General features: G+C 45.1%; 1 protein-coding gene across 2 annotated transcripts in view; it reads left to right on the top strand.

Moving 5' to 3' along the window:
* LOC104297025 (follistatin-related protein 4) overlaps positions 1 to 14953 on the top strand; it is a 278489-nt gene extending 263536 nt beyond the window's left edge. For both annotated transcript variants that reach the window (XM_054168334.1, XM_054168333.1), the window contains 5 exons: positions 552 to 670; positions 4261 to 4410; positions 5056 to 5163; positions 9408 to 9517; positions 13135 to 14953. In XM_054168334.1, coding sequence (XP_054024309.1) covers positions 552 to 670; positions 4261 to 4410; positions 5056 to 5163; positions 9408 to 9517; positions 13135 to 13837 — 1190 coding nt within the window. In that variant the 3' untranslated portion in view covers positions 13838 to 14953. The remainder of the gene's footprint in view (positions 1 to 551; positions 671 to 4260; positions 4411 to 5055; positions 5164 to 9407; positions 9518 to 13134) is intronic.
* The last annotated feature ends 5535 nt before the right edge of the window (positions 14954 to 20488 follow it).

Below are 20488 nucleotides of genomic sequence, written 5' to 3'. Positions count from 1 at the left end.
CCACATTTGTGAATTACAGTTTGCAAGATTTCAAAAATGTGTTTGTTTTGGTGGCTATAGTTCATTCACCCCCCTAGTTTGAACAAAATAGAGAATTATTTGTAGTTTTATTCATGGAACAGATGTGAAACACTCCCATTCTGCATCCCAGCTACAAGAATTCAAGACACCTGTAACACAACAACCTTCAGGTTACTTTTCACTGAAGTTCTTTCTCAGTTCTTCAATTATCTTTAATGAAATCACAGACAAAACACAGCCATAATCTTAGGGAGCTAACAATTAAGACCTGGACATAGTTATTTGCCCACAACTGCTGCCACCAAGGCAATGCATTTTTGAACGTGTTTGTACCTCTTCACTCCTTGAAGCCCTTGTTGTGACATGAGATTTGATTTTGTGAATGCACTGACTGCATCCAAATGACCAACTTTTATGTAAGGCAGATGTTGTTTGCTGGGGGAGGAGGGAGAGTTCTTAAAAGAAGCCCTAACAGCTCTGGATACATACCAACTAAAACTCCTACTCCTTTTGCTTTATCCCCCTTCAAGGCTTGAGTGTTGGGAATATGTTCTATGTCTTTTCTGATGATGGGATCACAGTCCTTCAGCCAAATGAATGTGAAATCCGGAGACATATCAGGCCTGAAGAGAGGATTTTCACAAGTTATGTAAGTCCTAAACCCAGCAGCTATAGCTGACAGCTGGGAAACTTTCTCTTAATCTCTTCAAAGGTTGTTACTGCTAAAGGACCCATTTGGCACAGTGATGTTAGAGCTTGGTGGGCTTCACGTGGCATCCCCGAGGTGTATCGTCTTCTTCTCTTGAAAACTGAGGGGGATACAGAAGTTCTAAGACTGATATGGAGGATTACTGACATGCTGCAGAGAATCTGACTACTTATCCTGTCTAAATGAAGGCGAAGATCACCACTTGTACTCTCTGTGGTACTGTTTCCATGCTCAGAAGTTAACGGAGCTGTAGGGAGGGAGTACAACAGTCAACAGTAGAGAGGTGCTCACAGCACTCACTGGTGCTAACTGGCCCCTTTCACTGATGGCTTCATAGACAGTGGAGTGGGCTACTTTCTGCTTCTCAGAAATAGTTTCCTAGTTTAAACCACAGCAGGGGAGGCAAATAGGAATGCATGGATGATGGTTGTGCCATACTGGTCCTCCGCATCTTCTGCCACTGAAGGGGAGATCCGCATTGTCCTTGTTTTCTCTCTGTCATTTGCTGCCAGCACTGTGTTTACCTAACCCTGGCTGTAGGAAATCACAAGGAAAATTTGTCCAGGTGTCAGTGAACATAAAGCACTGGCTTGGAGGTGGTGAAGCTCAATGTGGCAAGTGGGATAACACTTGCCTGGAGGCCCTGTGAAACCAAGGTTTGCAGTGGCATGTGTTGTGTACTCCTGAGTGGTAGCATACACCATGTATATACTCTTGAAACTCAGGTTCTGCAAGACGTCCAGAATTGCTTTTTTAGTCACTTCTTTATTTAGCTTTTATAATAAGAGCAAGCTGAGAGCATGGCTTCTTTCTCAGCCTTGCTTTCAGTCTGGGGAGGACTAAACTGGGAGAATCACTGTCATGAGTCCCAAAGGCTGAGTTAGGCTCTGCTGCCATGGGTCAAGAGCTTCTTATGAGTCTGTGTTCAGTATTTTTTAAATCTCAGTAAATTTTGCTTTGATTCTGGGTCTATTTTTATCCCAGTGGATATACTGCAGTAGAAATCCAGACTGATGCTCAACCCAGGACTTGTCCTTAGCTGGGACTTAATAATATTAATCCACACTTAAGCTGTTGCTACTCAAAGACAGAAATCTTGTGTTTCTTTACCAAAAAGCTGTAAATATTGAAGAGGTGGTTCTGGAGAAACAGCTTGAAGAGAACAAAGGAGAGAGGGCATTTAAGGAAATAATGTCAGCACAGTGGTGGGCATAAAAGGGATTTTGAACATTGTTAACTTGGCTGCCTTTCAGGGAGACCTCTTAAGGGTTTCCTATGGACATCATAGGGCTTTTTGCCTTGGTGTAGGGAGGACTGACTGGTTTTTTTCCTCCTTTTTTCCCTTTTAGTACCTGGAATGTTTGCCACATACAGTAATACCACCTGCAAGTCTAGGAAGGTTTCAACAGTAAGGGTTCCTTATTTGCTGTTAGAGGACACAAAAGCAGATTGAGCAGCCACAACTGAGCATGGTAACAGAAAGGCCAATGACCTTTCCCTGCTCTTCTTGCTTTGAGTAGTTTCATGTTGTGAAAGGCTGTTGTGAAAGCACAGAGCTGAGGACAAGGAAGGCAGTTTGGAGGTTGTCAGCTGCTGGAAACCCAAGGCTGGGATTTTGGGCCATGCATTGGAAATACTAGAGCATGTCCAGAGAAGAGAAACAAAGCTTGTGAAGGGTCTGTAGAACAGGTCTGGTGAGGAGCAGCTGAGGGAACTGGGTCTGTTTAGTCTGGAGAAGAGGAGGCTTTGCTCTCTATAACTTTCCAAAAGGAGGTTGGAGTGAGGTGGGGGGTCAGTCTTTTCTCCCAAGGAACAAGCACAGACAAGAGGAAATGGCTTCAATTTGTGCCAGGGAAGACTTAGGTTGGGTTCAAGGGACGATTTCTTCCCCAAAAGAGTTGTCAAGCCCTGGAACAGTCTGCCTAGGGCAGTGGTGGAGTCCCCATCCCTGGGGGAGTTTCAAAACCATGGAGATGTAGTGCTGAGGGATATGGTTTAGTGGTGACATGGCAGTGCTGGATCAACAGTTGGACTTGATCTTAAAGGTCTCTTCCATCCAAAACAATTCTCTGATTCCATGTTTTAGATAGTAGTGGCATAGATCCCCATCTTAGCTGAAGGGCCAGAAAGGAAAATTAATCCAAGGTCTTCAGTCTTGTATCTTCAAACTTTACATGTGGTCTCTACCAAAGTGCTGGGCTGCTAAGAGGTGAAATCTTTTAATCTATGACCGTCACTGATGCAGACCTAGTGTTGGCATTGCTTTTGCTTGTATTTCCTCTTAGCCTGAACAACCTCTGCTGCTTGAATCCTTTAGGGAGGTTGAACTGATATCCTCCTTTAGGGAGGTTGAACTGATATTTAAAGTGTCCCAGCTGTTATATGGACAAACTCCAGTTTTGCTCACTGTGTTAATTTAGCTTCCCCCTCTGTTCCACACCACAGCCTGGTCCCACACAAATGCTCTTTCACTTAAAGAAACTTGACAGAAGGAAAAGTGATGAAGAGTAGCCCACACACAGAGGCTTGCGGGTGAGCTCACGTCTGACTCTTCAAACTCAGGGTACCAGGGAGATCCTGCTAAAGTCAATACAGTTTGTCACTAAGTTCACTCTGGGAGTGGAGAATCAGAGGCAAAATACAGCATCAAACAGTTGTAAACAGAATTTGGTGCAAAGAGGCAGGATTTGGTTCCTTTGGAACAGGAGGAAATCTCTGTGTTGCAACAGTAGACTGTAGGACCCTACCTGTTTTGCTAAAAAAGAGGTTGGAGTGATGTGGGGGTCAGTCTCTTCTCCCTACTATCAAGTGATAGAACAAGAGGAAATGGTCTGAAATTGTGCCAGGGGAGGTTCAGGTTGGATATTAGGAACAATTTCTTTCCTGCAAGGGTGGTCAGGCAGTGGAACAGGCTACCCAGGGAGGTGATAGAGGTGTTCAAAAACCATGTGGCCATGGCACTTGGGGACATGGTTTAATGGCCATGGTGGTCTGAGGTTGAAGGTTGGGCTCAGTGATCTTAAAGATCTCTTCCAACCTAAACAATTCTATGATGGTACTGTTCCCCTGTGCACAAGCATCTTGGAGCATGCTCTCCTGAGCTGAAAGTGAAGACTTTATTAAAAATACAAAGCTGTGATTCAATTAGTGTAAATCTCTGTTTTTTCCAAGCACAGAGTGATATTTCTATCACTAATAAATGCTGACAGCACTGCAAGTAATGAACTACAGCGTGCTTCAAAAGACAGATCTGAAGCCTGTGTGGTTATTTGAATTCCATGTGATTGTGCAGGAGGTCCAGCTGTTTAATGTCAGTGGCTAGAGCCAGGCTGCAGTGTGCTACCTGATAAAATACTGATTTCATGTTTTCCAGGGAATAAAAGGGGGAGTGGGGAGGAGGGCCGAAATCATCCTAACAGAATCCCCTTGGAATTTTTTTCTCTCTGATTTCCAAGGCCAAGCTTCTTGCTGCTTCAGACCCTGGATTTGTAGAAATTAAACTTATTCTCCTTTTTTTTTTTACCCCTCAGGAAGAGATCTGTCCTAGACTGGAAGGGGAAGGCACTCAGTCCTGCCTCTGGGCTTCAGCGGTCAATGTCAGAGACAAGTACATTTATGTGACACAGCCTAAGCAGAACAGAGTGATGATAATTGATATCCAGACTCAGAAAGCCATGCAGGTACTGACAAGGGGAATGCTTTATCCAGTGATGGCAAAAGACTTTGATCTGGGACAAAACAGCGCTTTGCCCAGTGGATTTGCTGACAGCACTAAAAAGCTGGGTCTGGGTCACTTTCACACGTGGGGTCACACTGTTGATAACCTCACTGGCAGGGAAAAAAACTCTGTTGCAGCCAGTTTATCATCATCTCGGGGCTGTACCTGCAGCCAGGCTTGCAGCCAGTGTGGTAAAATAAAACTACAACAAATTTCTGGCTTAGGCATATTGACCTGCTGCCTGACCTCTGTTATAAGCAGGTTGGGAAGAGTGAACTGGTGTGGGTATAACTCAAGCAGAAATTGGCCCCTGATCTCCTGGTTGTAAGTAACAGCATGAGATGGAGTGATGTTTTAGCTGGGAAACAGCAGTGAGCAGCCAGATTTTTCTGTCCTGGTGCTGCTGTCCAGTTGATTTACACAATGATCTTGAAGGTCTCTTCCAACCTGGTTTATTCTATTCTATTCTATTCTGTTTGAAGGTTATTGTGCAACACTGCACAAAGGGATGTGATGGTGGTGGTGGGAATGTCTGCAGTAAATGAGACAATATTCTTCCTGTGCATTTGGAACTCTGTGTAAATACCCACCTCTGCTTTTCTTTAAGACCTTGGATGTTGACCCATTGCCAACTAAATTACATTATGACAAGTCCCACGACCAAGTCTGGGTGCTTAGCTGGGGTGACATGCAGAAGTCCTCTCCAACACTGCAGGTAAGTCCTTAGCTGCCTGAGCCTCTGCCTTTGCTTAGCTTGGCATCATCAGTAGCAAGCTGGTGGCTGGTTGGTTGCAGGTAATTAACAGCATTTAATGGTCTGGATATAAAGATGCTTTCCCATTCGTGTATCCAGCACGTTTTATTCAACCCTCCTCCATCCCTCCTCACATATTTTTCCTGCTGTTTAATTTGGTTTTGAGCAATGACTGTGCCATTGGCAGGCAGCAGGACTGCTTTGCTGCCAAGCTCTGGTTTGTTTTAAGGCTGAGGTCAGAGCCAAGTGCCATAAAGTCATACAGCAAGGGCTGGCAGCTGACTGTGAGCAGGATGAGCCTGGGATGCTCCTGGACATTTGTGCAGCCTGCGTGAGCTTTTTAACTTGATTGAGGGCTCAAAGCAGTGGGTACCAGGCAGCCACAGAGATCATCCTTTCTGTGTGGAGATCTCTTGCTTCCTCAGGTTTTTGGTGGTGTTTCAACAGAGGTGCAAGTCAGGCCAAGCAACACACTAAAGGATAAACCTAAGGCAGGGATTAAGCGTGTGTTCAGTGCAGAGCTGCAGCACACCCTTCTCAGATGTTAATGACCTGGGAATTGTTCTGTGTGCCAAGAACTGGAGACATTGAGGCACTGAACCATTGAGGGGTCAAGACACTGACACACTGAGACTTTGACATTGCCTATGAAAGAAACATTAAAAGGTGGATGAATTGTGCTGTGCCTCAAGATTCCTAACTGTCACAATTACTGTTGTGCAGCAAGCAAAAACAACCTGTTCTCCAACTCGGTAAAGTCATTTACCTCTCCCTGTCTTCCACGAAGGAGAAGTCCAGGTTTTCAGCCAGTGCAGCAATTGCTGCTTATTGTCCTTAAACCCATTTTGTCATTTATGTCTCACAAGCCTTCATCCTCCTTTTGGGTGATGATGGATGGAGGACAGTCTTTTTAGCAGGTCCTGTTGTGATAGGACAAGCCCAGGGAGGTGGTGGAGTCACCATCCCTGGAGGTGTTCAAGAAGGGATTGAACATGGCACTTGAAGCCATGGTTTATTTAGTCATGAGATGAGGTCTTTTCCAGCCTTATTGATTCTATGATTCTAAGGGGTGATGGCCTAAACTGAAAGGGGGAGATTCAGACTAGATATGAGGAAGACATTTTTTTTACAGTGAGAGTAGTGAGACACTGGCCCAGGTTGCCCAGAGATGCCCCATCCCTGGAACCATTCCAGGTCAGGTTGTTTGGGGCTCTGAGCAGCCTGCTCTAGTTGCAGATGCCCCTGCTGACTGCAGGGATGTGGGACTAGATGAGCTTTAAAGGTCCCTTCCAACCTAAAGCATTCTGTGATTCTATGATAATGTGGTAGAATGATCCTTTCATAGTAAAATGCAGAAAAAAGCTCTCTAGGGCATGATAAAAACATAAGCAGAAAAAGTAAAACTTCAGGGACAAATCTGGTTTTAGGTGCCAGTGACTTCTCTGGAGGGCTGCCAGTGAAGTCCCTGGAGCTTTTCCACGCTCAGCACCATCAGACCCCCAGTGATACTGGGCTCTCTAAGGCACAGTAAAGTTAGGACAATTAAATTAGCTTCCATTTCTGGATTGCCCTGCAGGATTTGCTCTTCTGTTGATGGTACAGAAACAGTAAGTGCAGGCATCTAATTGGGCATTTTGCTGCTGTTGTATGTCACACAACAGAGCTGACACCAAAGCTGATTTGATCCACCCAGATATAGCCTTCTCTAGCAGTTATTTTCTGACACTTGCTGCCCAGCCTTTCTGGAAACATAGGTGTCATGTGAGTACTCCTTCTACCACAAGTGTTTGCTTCTAAGTTTACACTGAAGCATTCCCTAGCAGGAAGAGAGGAAGAGTGGCCATATGGCTTTTAGATGTCTAATCTAAAAACCTACAAAGCTGGAGGCCACAGTAGTCATGGGGTTGCCCGAGGCTTCACTGGAGGTGCTGTCCTGTGATGGTGGGACAAGCCATCCACACCAGGCATATGCTCCATCCAAGGTAACAGCTTCAGCCTGCAGACTCAGTGATCAGGGATGGACCAACAAACAACGACTCAACCTGGGCGTTCTCAGGAATAGATTCCAGAAACAGAATGGGGGCAAATAACCAAAGGTTCCTGAGGCAGGTTGTCTCGCCTGGGGACAAGCAGTTTGCTGTACAGGCTATAAGGAGACTAAATGGGCTCTCTTTACCCTTTCTGACTTAATTTCTGCCCTCCAGCTGTGAGAGGTTTCTGTAATTAAAGGAGAGATGGCACAAGCATGTGATTATGAAGAAGAACACACCATCTGCACAGCTGGAGACTTCTTGTAATGCTCCAGCTCTCAGATATAGTCCTTTTTGTTATCTTTATGAAGTGCAGCTACACATGTAAGGAGGGAGATTAGCATCAGCATCAGCAGATCTTAGTTTTCCTCTGACCTCCTTCCCGAAAGGTGGCCGGTGACTAATTTGGCACAGTTGATTCTTCCAGCCTGTGGTGGTTAGTTGCAGATATGCAGTAAAATATCTCTTTGAACACAGATGCAGCTGCAGAGGTTGAGCTGAATTTCCAGCCATTGTCTGGAAGTCAGGGATTTATCAAGAAGCCAACTAATGGGGTGCTGTTGTTTAGCCATTACAGGCTTGTGGGAAGCAAATGATTGTCCTCATGAAAGCAGCTTGCAAGAGTGGACATCCTTCTTGACTGATCTAATTGGAAAAAATCTAAATGGCACAGCCAGAAGAGTTCTCTGAACTGAGCCTTGTAGGCTTTTAGCATTTCCTTAATGAATTATGTAGCTATAAATTCAAAGCTACTACTGTTGCACATTAGAGCAGCAGAAGTTTATAATGAATAGACTAAAGTAATTTTGAACTGAGTTCAGTCGTGTTCAGCATCTTCATCAGTAACCTGGGTGAAGGGATAGAGTGGACCCTTAGCCAGTTTGCTGATGGCACCGTACTGGGAGGAGTGGCTGTCCGTCCGTGCTGCCATTCAGAGAGATCCGGACAGGCTAGAGAGCCAGGCAGAGGTGAACCTCATGAAGCTCAACAAGGGCAAGAGCAGAGTCCTGCACCTGGGAAGCCCCTGGAGAGCCACATCTGGAGTACTGAGACCAGTTCTGGGCTCCCCAGTTGAGGAGAGAAAAGGAACTACTGGAGAGAATCCAATGGAGGCTACAAAGATGCTGAGGGGCCTGGAGCGTCTCTGTGAGGAGAAAAGGCTGCGAGCCCTGGGGCTGGTTAGCCTGGAGAAGAGCAGCCTGAGAGGGGATCTGATCAAGGCTCAGCAAGAACAAAGGCTGGGGGACAAAAGGATGGGGCCAGACTCTTCTCAGTGGTGCCCAGTGGACAGGACAAGGGGCAATGCACACAAACTGGAACCCAGGAGGTTCCTTATGAAGATAAGGAGGAGAAAATTCTTTGTAGTGGGGGTGCTAGAGTGCTGGAGCAGGCTGCCCAGAGAGGTTGTGGAGTCCCCTTCTCTGTAATGATTCCAAACTCACCTTGTGACCCTGGGCAAACTGCTGTGGGTAACCCTGCTTTAGCAGGGGGGTTGGACTGGATGATCCCCAGAGATCCTTTCCAATGTCCCCCGTGCTGGGATTCTGTGAACAACAAAACAAAATTGAGTTTTTAACATTTTAATTATTGAGAATTTGCACCTCTCCTTTTTGGGAGCTGAGTTTCCATGGACATGGAGATCTGTGTTGTGCTGGAGGACAGCACCTGGGGGGCCTGCCTTTGTTTCTTTCTGAGAAACATCCATGGTACAGTGGATGGATGAAGAGTTCTTCTCCTTCAAGGTGATAATTAACTGCTGTGAGTTAGTGTTTGATCCTTCAAGTTGGCAAGTTAACTCTGTGCATTTAAGTGAGATTAATAAATATGACCATGAAATAAATGTTTGTTTTAGACAGAGAGGAATAAATTACTATGGTGTTAGCATTGTCACACTGCCTCAGCTCCTGCATGACTGCTGTTCCTGGAGATAAAAACATCTTATGAAAGCCAAGTTGTGTACTTACCTTACAAATGTCAAGCCTCAAACAATATTTATTAGCACACCTTCTTCAAGGCAGCTACACCAAACAATATGTTGTAGACATCAGTCAATCTGAGTCTACCACATCCCTGGGAGAAGCCACTCAGTGCCACGTCTGACTGTGTAATCTGTGTTTACCTCTCTGCCTGACTCACTGCTCTTCCTCTACTCAGCCTTGTGTATATTTGTCGTAGGTAATACCAGAGGCAAGCACCGGGGAAGAGCAGCGTGTGATCCGCACGCCCTTCCAAGGAGTGGAGGATTTTTTTATACCACCTACAAATCTTATTATTAATCATGTCAGGTAAGAAATTGTCTTAATAAATAGCAAGAGTGATCTGCTCTGGCAAGAGGGCTGAACTACATGATCTCCAGAGGTCCCTTCCGAGTTCCACCATATTGTGATTCCGTGACCATGCTGCTCTCTTCCAGGGGGCATCCTTCTAGTCATCTTCCAGCATGTTATAAATGTGAATAAATCAATTCATGATCAAGGGAACTACTCTTAGCCCCATCTTTGTGTGTGAAATGCAGAAATTGAGGACACGGACTTGCTGGAGCTGGTGAAGGATCTAGAGAGTCAGTCATCTGAGGAGCAGCTGAGGGAACAGGGAATGTTTAGTCTGGAAAAGAGAAGGTTGAGGGGAGACCTCATTGCTCTCTACTACTCCCTGAAAGGAGGTTGGAGCGAGGTAGGGTTTGGTCTCTTCTCCCTAGTATCAGGTGATAGAATGAGAGGAAATGACCTGAAATTGTGCCAGGGGAGGGTTAGGTTGGAGATGAGGAAAAATTGCTTTCCTGCAAGAGTGGTCAATTGAGCAAATTACCAAAAATCATTCAGCAAAGCAATGAGACAGAAAGAAACAAACCTTGCCTGAGACCATGCGTGGGCATTCCAATCCCAGCTTGGTCAGCAAAGTATGACACGCTGCCTGGATTCTTTGTGCTGGGAATTTGATGGCCAGAAAGTTCTTTCTCTACCTCAAAATCTCTTTATGAATCTGGGCAGAATGCTGTGTCAAAGATTTATTGCCAGAAGTGGTAAAAGTTCATGCTGCCTGAACAACACGTGGTTCTTCTACATGTTTCCAACTTGTTCACGGACTGGATCTCTGTGTGAGGTGTATGGTTGGAGCAGAAAAATGAGATGCAGTGTATATTAAAAAAAAATGGCCTTTGTGAACCATCAGGTTTGAGTGTTAATGTGATGAAGTGGTTAATGAGGTTGTATCACTAATGTACTAATAACACGGAGTAACGCTGGCTGCTTCCCAGCAGGCACAAGAAGCCTCCCATTAACATTATCAAAATTGATAACTGCACAGCACTTTATTCTTACCACAACATAACAAGTCTTTAACCATCTTCTGTCCCCGGTGTAGTTTAACCAAGTCAAACGCTCCAAAAATCTTCATGTAACTCCTTGTATTAATCTTAAGTTCCCTGCAGTGAGCAACCAGGATGGGGAGGGGGGGTGTCACACTTAAATGATTAGGTGTTGAGTCTGATCCAAAATAAAGAACTGTGCTTCCTGAAACACAAAGTAATGAGACATGCTTCAGGGCTGTTATTCTTAATTTTTTCCTACCTCATTTTTCCCCTTTGCTTTCAAAGTATCACTGTGACTAATAGTCGTGGCAGGAGGCAAGGGTGTGAAAGGCTGAGGTGAGAAGGTTTGGTCCGGGTTCAAAGGCAGGAAGGTGGAACAGTTACACTCTTTTGTTGTTGTTTTATTGTCTTTTTGCTTCAGTGTGATTAATCGACTGTATACAGATGATCTTTCCTAAGAAATATTAAATGTGGGTAATTGCCTCCAGTTTCCCCCGTGCAGAGCAGAGAGTGCTGTGCCTAATTTCCGATTTCATTTGTTCAGGGCCAGATCTTGGTCCGTACTCTCTCACCCTCAGCAGAGAAAAATAATTGCTCACAGTCTAATGAGGCTTAGTGAGATCATGTTGGAAATTCTCCACTCAGAAGCAGTAACTGACAACAGCAGCATTGCCCAGGAAAGGGGAATGTTTAAGCGAGCTCTTCCTCGAGCCAAAAAATATTTGTATGCAAATGTCCCCGTGTATGCATTTCAGCTGCCTGTTATTTCAGATGGATATCTAGGAACACATCCATTTTTATTGGTTCCCAGGGTAGATTGTTGTCCATTAAAGCCTCTCCAAGTGCAAGGTTTTCTTTGAGATTGCAGATCACAGATTTCATGCGAGCTCTGCTCCTTTTCTGTGGCTCCCGTGCACATAAAGCCCATCCTGACCCACTTCTTTCAATTAAACTGATGATAAGAACCATTTTTTTAACTTCCTCAGGCATTTGGCCAAGTATTAAGGAAGTCTTGGGGAAAAGAAAAATGCTGTAAGGAAGAGCATTTTTGAAAGTGTACTTAAAATGCATTCATCCAGGAGCAATCCAAGTGTCATATCCAATTCCCCCACACACGGCATGCTATGAGCCTCCGCTACAGATATTTCCTCACGTCTCTAATGGATGTGAGCGTAATGGGAAAATGAAAGGCTTATCCCAGCGATTTTCATAGGATCACACACTACATTGGCTCCTTCTTTAGGGATGAAATCATTGCTCAGTCTCCAATTGACAGGTGAATTAAGGCTAAAGCAATAACCCTGGTGTTTTAAGCAAAATACCTATCACCTGCACGCAGGCAGGTTGTCCTCTGCGTTGCAGAAAACAATTTGGCATCGTTCAGGGAAGAGGTCCGGAACTAAGCACTCCCTTTGTTTCCTTCTGGCTGCATTGAATGGATGAAAAGGTGCTCGATGTGAAATGAGTTTTCCTAAGTCAGTATCAGTGACCTGTGAATCCAGGGGAACGCAAACAGGCTGCTTCTATGGGCTCCTTCTCAAATTAAGCAGAAACCTTTCCTGGCTATTCATGACCTTTTCTTGTCTTCAGCAAAGGTCAGATGTGCTGCAATATCTGTTACAGAACATTCATGCTCTGCTCACTGTGTGTCCTCTCTGAAGACAGAAAACAAAGACCCCTTTTTGGAGCATCCTGCCTTGTTGTGTTCCTCAAGAAATGATTTACACTTTCCCTGGGCTGGTGGCATGGTGCTTATCAAAGTCTGCTCTCCACACCAGCCTTGCCAGCTCCTGCAGTGCTCCTCAGGCACTATGGGTAACAAACACACATCACAGCTTCTAGCATCCCCCCCGATGCTAGAATTTAAGAGATGAGATTGGACATGGCCTTCACTCAGTGGTTATAACACACAGAGCTTGACGTTGCTCTCTGGCTCCAACCTGGCAGGGAGTTATTTTGAATGGTTTTCTATTTTGGACTTGAAAAAGTCTTGATTAAATATTGAATTACATCTCTCTAGACATGAAACAGATTAAATACCAAACTGGTCAACAGTGGGCTATGGAACACCTCAAGCCTCGATGTCATTCCTATTGTAAACTGGCCTTCCCAGGATTTTATGGTGTTCTTATTGTAAACACAGCTTCCCAAAACTTGATGGCATTCTTGTTGTAAATTGACCTTCCCGAGACTTGATGGCATTCCCATTGCAAATTGGTCTTCCCAAGAAATGGTGTTATTCCCATTGTAAACTGTTCTTCCCGACAAAAGGCTTCAGCTCTTGAAAATGTTATTCAAATACCCAAGCACACCCTGTGGGAACTGGAGCTAGACAATCTTTAAGGTCCCATCCAACTCAAGCCATTCTATGATTCCAGCTTCCGGGATCAGGTTGCTGATTTGAGCTATATCTCTTTTAGCACCTTTTGGAAGCAGTAAAAGGAGAGATTTCTTACAGAAAGCAGACAGCATCATTGCACACACTTCTGAAAGCAGCAGGCTGGAGCTCCCCAGTTCTGCTGACTTTTGTCTTTTCTCAAGCACATCACGGTGCCTCTGGAGATGACTTCAGTGTCCTGTTTTCTATTTCAGGTTTGGCTTCATCTTCAACAAATCGAAACCTGCAGTTCACAAAATTGACCTGGAAACTGTGACCCACATCAAGACTATCAACTTCAAGAACCATAGCTGCATCCCACAGACCATGGCCTACACCCACTTGGGGGGTTACTTCTTTGTCCAGTGCAGGAGGAGCAGGTCAATGGCTGTGTCCCCACAGCTGATTATCGACAGTGTCACAGATGCTGTCATCGGCCCCAACGGGGAGGTGTCAGGCACACCTCACGTCTCGCCGGACGGACGCTACTTGGTCAGCACGGATGAAGACAGTGGCAGGATCAAAGTGCAGGCTCTGACTGTCCGAGGGGAAATCGAGTTGATTTATGACTTACAAACAAACGTACACGTATCTGATCTGACATTTCAACCCTCTTTCACTGAAGGCAATCAGTACTATATATATGCTACTTCAGATTTGCAAACAGATGTGCTTTGTGTAGAGCTGTCAACGGGGAAAATGAATGTACTGAAGAATTTAAAGGACCCTATCACATCCAAAGACTGGCCCTGGAGCAGCTACAACAGAATTGTGAAGGACAGTGGATTATTTGGACAGTATCTCATTACACCAGCTAAAGATTCATTGTTTGTTATAAATGGGAGGCAAAATACGTTACGCTGTGAGGTTTCGGGGATAAGGAGGGGTAACACAGTGGTGTGGGTTGGAGAGGTATGAAAAGGCAAGAGCAGTAGAGCCTTCAGCAGGCAAGTACCAGTCGGACCTTTCCACTGCAGCAAAGGAGCAGTAGCATTGTATATTTTTACACTGGGAACAAAACAAAAGAAGAAGAAAACAAAAAAAAAAAAAGGGAAAAAAAAAAGGAAAAAAAAAAAAAGCAAAGCAAAAACAAAAATCCCCTGTACAGGCTTCATGGTACAACACTGGTCTACTTGCAAGTTTTTTAAGCTAAGGTGTGCTCTGCTAATAGGAAGTGGTTTTGAAGGGAGGTTTTTTATTTGTGGGGATGATACGTGGATATGAGGGGGAATAAAACACTGGGAAGCGAATAATATCTCCACTGAGATATTGTAGAAGCCACGAAACCTAGTGACCCTGTTAGAACAAACCCAATTTCGAGTTTCCATCCTGAGGAGTTTTTACTTTCTGTTCAAGCCGTCAGTTTTCTCTGCTGTCCTTACCTTGCCTGTTAGCTGTGCTTACTACCCGACCCCAACCCAGAGGGACTGCAGCAGTGGGGACCGCAGCTAAATCCTCCTTTGGATGAGGAGGGAAACCAAGATCAGCCAGCAGTTTTCAACCCTCTGAAACTGAGGAGAGTGATGTAATGAAAACTGATCCTTTTTTTCTGCAGGATGGCTTTGGGAGGATTCAGGGATGTGGTTTCAGGAGGAAGACACAGCAGAAATAGTAACTGTCAGCTCACTGTCTTCTGTGCTTCATTTTGCTCTGGGTACTACTGAAGGCAACGTTCTGAGTCGTCCTCCCCTTCTCTTGAATATTTGTGTGATTGCATCTGAGAAATTTGGTGTGAAGTATCCAGGCCATTAGAGGGGGTAAAGCCAGGAAACACTTGGAGGGGTGTTCAGAGTTTGTAAAAATGTTGTTGGGAAGGGGGCATGAGTCTTTCAGCAGCTTGTGAGTGCCCTGGGCTTGGGCACAATATGCAAAATCTGCTCTTCAGGGGCAGAGAATTTGTTATGGTTATTCCCATAGGAGACAGCAACACTTCTAGAGACTGTTGGTTTCTCTCATGAAATATTTAGTGGCACTGAAGTCACTTGGTTCTTCATAAACTAATAGCTACAATGGCAGAGGGTATTTTTAGTAGAAAACTCATTTTCTAGCCATAGCCTTAATTTGCCTATTTCTTTCCAGACATCCTGGGAAACAATTTTTCTTTGCCATTTTCTTCTTCCTGTTTATAGTTCACTTGTTTATAGACAATTATCTTTTAGTTATGAGCAAAGAGATTCATGTCAAACCAGCTGAATTACCCTAGAATGCAACAGCTGGCTTGGAGAAATTTGAGTTGAGTTCCCATAAAAAAAAACAAAACAAACAACAAAGATGCATTTACCCATTTGGAAGAGATAAAAACTTTTCTAGTTGTAACTTCCTACATCCATCACCAGGAAGGAATCAGGGCAAGAACAGTTTTGACTCCTAGATTGATGCAAATCAGGTGAGCACCACTGCCACCACCCAGGCAGTTGGATCTCACACACTGCTTGGAAAATGTATTCTTGATGTGGGTGAAGACTCTCTCTGAAGGTAAATATCTCACTTCAGAGCCAGCCACCCACCATCCTTTCAGAAGACCCAGTTCTGTTTGTGAGTGACCTGATTGCCCAAGGTTTGTATCACAGCAGCTGCTGGAGGCATCCACTGACATGAAATAGCACGTTCATTGTTTTCCAGCATGGATGCTCAAAGCCACCCCTTTCACAAGGCACACAGAGGGATGTTGAGAGAGAAGGATGCAGACTAACACTGGTAATCTTTGCTTTAAATGCTAAACTTTACCAGAAGAGTCGCATTTTGCCACGGCTGTAGACCTGAAGTCACTGAAACCATTTTGGTTCTGTCGAAAATATAATACAGATCTGTTCAGACAGATGAAGAAGGGGAGCTGAATCCTATGAATTCATGAAACATGGAGTCCTTGAAATTGCCCTTCCACACCCATAGGCTGAAACCTCCATCTCCTTTCACTTATGAGCCATAGGGGTTAGAAGAGACGATCCCATCATTGCAACAGAGACATAGAAATCAGATTGGCATAGCCTTCCTTTAGCAATGCATGGTGTCCATGATTTTCTACTCATCTGGTTAGGAGACATAACCCACGTCAAGGAAAGGAGAAGACCAGCTTTGTCAGTACCTTTAAATATGCACAACTCCTTTCTTGAACAACGCTGTGTCCATCCATCGCGGCCATCCTAAATGTGTTTTACCAAGGCCAAACACTGCTCTCGTGTTCTTTTATGACTTCTTGAATATTTTATTATGCCTCTGGTAAGTTTCCCTGTAGAGATGTTCATTGTGTCATAGATCAAGCAAATACTACTTTTTTAAGGGTATTAAAAAGAGGTGTATATATCTGTTCAGGTAAATATCCTTGAGGCTGGTTTATATATAGGCTGTGAAAGATGTGTAACAGACCTCACTTCTTCCTCTTTGTTGCAAACCATTGGAATAGTGTTCACTTGAAGAACCCCACTTGGAACCTTCCAAAGATGTTCCCTTTCTTCCCTCTTCAGCCCAAGTTCTGGTGATGTGTTTTCTAAATTATCCTAATGGTTATATATCATACTTAGAACAATGGAAGTACAACTTAGATTGTCCACACTCCTTGTGAACAGTTCCAATGACAGTCAAACCTGCCATTAAAGTGCTGCACATTTGTTACTCTGATTTTACTTCTTTTCTGCCATGGAAATTTTGTGGATACTCAAAAAATGCTTCAACTCAGTTTTGCCTTTCAACTCTGTCAGTGTTTCCTTCTTTGCAGTTTCTTCCCCACTCCCTTTGTGTTAGGGCTATGAGGATGATGAAGGGACTGGAACATCTGTCTTATGAGGAAGGCTGAGGGACCTGGGGCTGTTTAGTCTGGAGAAGACTGAGAGGAGATATTATTAATGTTTATAAAGATCTGAAGGGTGGGTGTCAAGAGGATGATGCCAGTCTCTTTTTAGTGGTGCCCTGTGATAGGACAAGGGGCAGTGGATGCAAACTGGAGCACAGGAAACTCCACCTCAACATGATGAGAAACTTGTTTACTGGGAGGGAACTGGAGTCCCGGAGCAGGCTGCTCAGAGAGGTTGTGGAATCTTCTTCTCTGGAGAGATTCCAAACGCCCCAGTCATTGTGAGCCTGGGCTAGCTGCTGTGGGTGCCCTGCTTTAGCAGGGGGGTTAGACTGGTTGATCCCCAAAGGTCACATCCAACACCCACCATGCTGGGATTCTGTGAACACAAATCCTAAGAGATTTCAGTAGGCAGGTGTGGTCTTGCCTGGAGGGTGGGTAGGAGGTAGAAACCTGGCAGGGCTGCTGGGTCACCTTTGCAGAAGGGGCTTGGCAATGGGGAACACCAGAAAACACTGCACCCAACTTAGAGGAGCTGGGCCATTCAGTGCCATAACCTCCACAAACGTAGCTTTGCCTGGGAGACACATGAGTCCAGATGACCTGTTGACAAGTACTTATTTACTTGATTTATACCATGATTAGGCCTTAATTGCTGCAGTTCCCAGCAGTGTGTTAGGTGCTGCATCAAACAGATAGAAAGGCCAAGGTCTCAGTTCTGTAAAGAGATAACAGCCAATGCCCCCCATGACCATCCAGCAGGTCAACAAAATGATCAGGAAAGTGGGAACAGAAGGCTGGAGAAGATGTCAGAGTTGACATGAGTGCAGTAACCTGGATTTTCAGCAAAGATCCAGGCATGCCATGATACCTGCAGAGGGTGGTTGTTTTTTCTTAAGACCACCTTGGTCTCTCCGCATCAGGGCTTTGTTTTAAGTGAGCGTCCCTGGTGCAGTTGGTGCTTCTCTTCATCTACCCCATGGGATGAGACACTCAGCCCCAGGGATTTCCTACCCTAGGACTCACCACCTCATGCTTGGATCACTTCTTCCTTAGAAAACCTGAAGGTAAATCCTGTTTGTTCTAATGAAGAGCATCCCACAGTTCCTGCTTTCCGTACTGGATTACAGCTCCCACTCTGCCTTCCATCTGAAACCTGCATTTGTTGCCTAATTCACTGTTTTGCATGTTGTGCCAGGGGAAGTTGAGGTTGAACATTAGGGACAATGTTTTCCTCAAAAGGGTTATAAAGACCTGGGAAAGGCTGCCCAGGGGAGGAACTGAGAATGGGGATTCCTGGAAAGGATGTAAAAGAGAGATTTCTACTAGAGATGAGGAAGGCATTCTTTCCATTGGGGATGGTGAAACCCTGATCCAGCTCACCTAGAGAGACAGGAGATGCCCAATTCCTGGAACCTTTCCAGGTCAGGTTGGTTTGGGCTCAGAGCAACCTGCTTTCATTGCAGATGTCCCTGCTGACTGCTGGGGGGGGTTGGACTAGATAACCTTTAAAGGTCCCTTCCAGCCCAAACATTAAACACATAGGGAAATATATGTAAAGACTAGGAATAATTTCTGTGTTTCTTTTTGGTAAGAGAAGCTTCAATGATACTTGGTGCTGAGGATGGGACAAATTCCCAGCCAGGCTCAGCAAGCCCAGGAATGTCATGCTCCCATCTGCTAGAGAAAGAAAAGGACACCTGAAATGTCACCTTTTTCTTTTTTAACAAGGGGGTTGGCTCTTTTTTAACACTGGTATCTGAAAATAAAGAATGGAATCACAAGGCTATGAGAGTTTTCTAAATTACCCTGAAAATAGGGGAAAGGGGCAGGCAGGAATCTCACTTCTGCTCACATCTGGTAAAAACCAGAATGCTGCCAAAATGCAAAGATGCTGGCTCGGGGCTTGTGCTGAGTGGCGGGACTGAGCTGCAGCCCAGGCTGGGGCTGTGGGATGACACAAACTGCAAATCCAGAGCTTCAGCCTTCACAGGACGTGAGATGGCTGTGGCAGCTCAGCCTATTTCATCTAAAACACCTCAGGTGCTGCAATCCCACAGCTGCCTGGTGTGATGAGGTAGAATTTACAGTCCATACAAATGGGGCAGGATGATTTGAGCATGACCAGCGCAACTTGCTGTGTTCTTGGCCCAGTCTACTCTCTGCATCAGCTGAATTGATGCTCATAAGTCAGTTCAGTGGTGTGTATGGTACCAAAGGCCAGCTCCACACAACCTACCTAGTTGGAAGATGGCCCAGTGCCTTTGCAAACTGCTGGTAATAACCCTCAGCACCTTCACATGAAGGTTGGGCTGATTTGCAGTCCTCACAGATGTCACTGGCAGATAATGAATCTCTGGTTTCTTTTTAATCTCCTTCCTGCTTGTAATTTTATTTGTCCCTTACTGTGAGGGGGGGGGAAAATGAAAAGGGGATGAAAACTCCTGTTAGTGGCACAAAACTCAAAGCTGAACAAGGATTTTATTGCATAGAATCATAGAATGTTTGGGGGTGGAAGGGACCTTTAAAGGTCATCTAGTCCAAACCTGCTGCAGTCAGCAGGGACTACTGCAACTACACTAGGTTGCTCAGAGCCCCAAACAACCTGATGCCCCAGGGATGGGGCATCTCCCACCTCTCTGGGCAACCTCGGGAGTGTTCCACCACCTTCATTTGGGAAACATAGAATCATAGAATTGTTAGGGTTGGAAGGGACCTCAAGGATCATCTAGTTTAAACCCCCCCTGCCATGGGTAGGGACACCTCACAATAGATCGGCTTGTCCAGAGCCACATTCACCCTGGCCTTAAAAACCTCCAGGGAAGAGGCCTCCACCACCTCCCTGGGCAACCTGTGCCAGTGTCTCACCACCCTCATAGTGAAGAACTTCTTCCTAACATCCAAACTGAATCTACCCATTTCTGCTTTTTTTCTATTCCCCCATCACTTCCTGATGCCCTACAAAGTCCCTCACCAGCTTTCATGTAGCCCCCTCAGATACTGGAAGGCCACAAGAAGGTATTCTCAGAGCCTTCTCCTCTCCAGACTGAACAACCCCAACTCCCTCAGTCTGTCTCTATAGGAGAGGTGCTCCAGCCCTCTAATCATCCCCATGAATTGTGGGTCATACTTTCCAAACCCTTGTAGTTGCAGTGCAAAACACATGACCAAATTAAAGTCATTATGTTTTTAGATAGTTCCCAATACTAACTTTAAACAACAGCACACACAAAAAAGAGCCCTGCTGTGATGCTTCTCCCATGCAAATTGCCATGGCTTAGGGGCTTGTTTAATTAAGTGCTTCAGCATCTAACCCTTGGCGCTCTATGGTGCCTTTGACACTTGTCCAAAGCCATCAGCTAAAGGCAGTCAGAGCAGCAGAGAGCAGCCAGCCAGCTGTGTCTGGTGAACAAGACAAGTACTAAATAAAACAAGAAGCCCATCCCAGTTTACAAAGGTCAGAGCATTGGTATTTCCAGGAATAAAACTCAAATCCCTGCACTAGCAAAGGTTTCTCCCCACAGCTGCATGTGTGTGATGCTGTGCATGGTTTGCTGGCCATCAGATGCCCATCACAAGAGGGATGTGCTTTCCAGTTAACCTTTCACTTACAACAAGAGTGTGCAATGATGCTGGCACTTCAACCACCCTGGAATCACAGCAGAGCAGAGAGTGGAGCATCACCTGAAGTCTTTTCCACTACAAGGAGTATTGTGGAGGGAGAGCTGTTAATGTTTTATGTAAGGCCATAGTAAACTCCAGTGTTAATTGACTTCCAG

The sequence above is a fragment of the Dryobates pubescens genome, chromosome 16, assembly GCF_014839835.1.
Source record: "Dryobates pubescens isolate bDryPub1 chromosome 16, bDryPub1.pri, whole genome shotgun sequence".
NCBI lineage: Eukaryota > Metazoa > Chordata > Aves > Piciformes > Picidae > Dryobates > Dryobates pubescens.
Note: the sequence above shows the minus strand (reverse complement) of the source record. Positions and strands in the feature narration are given on the sequence as shown.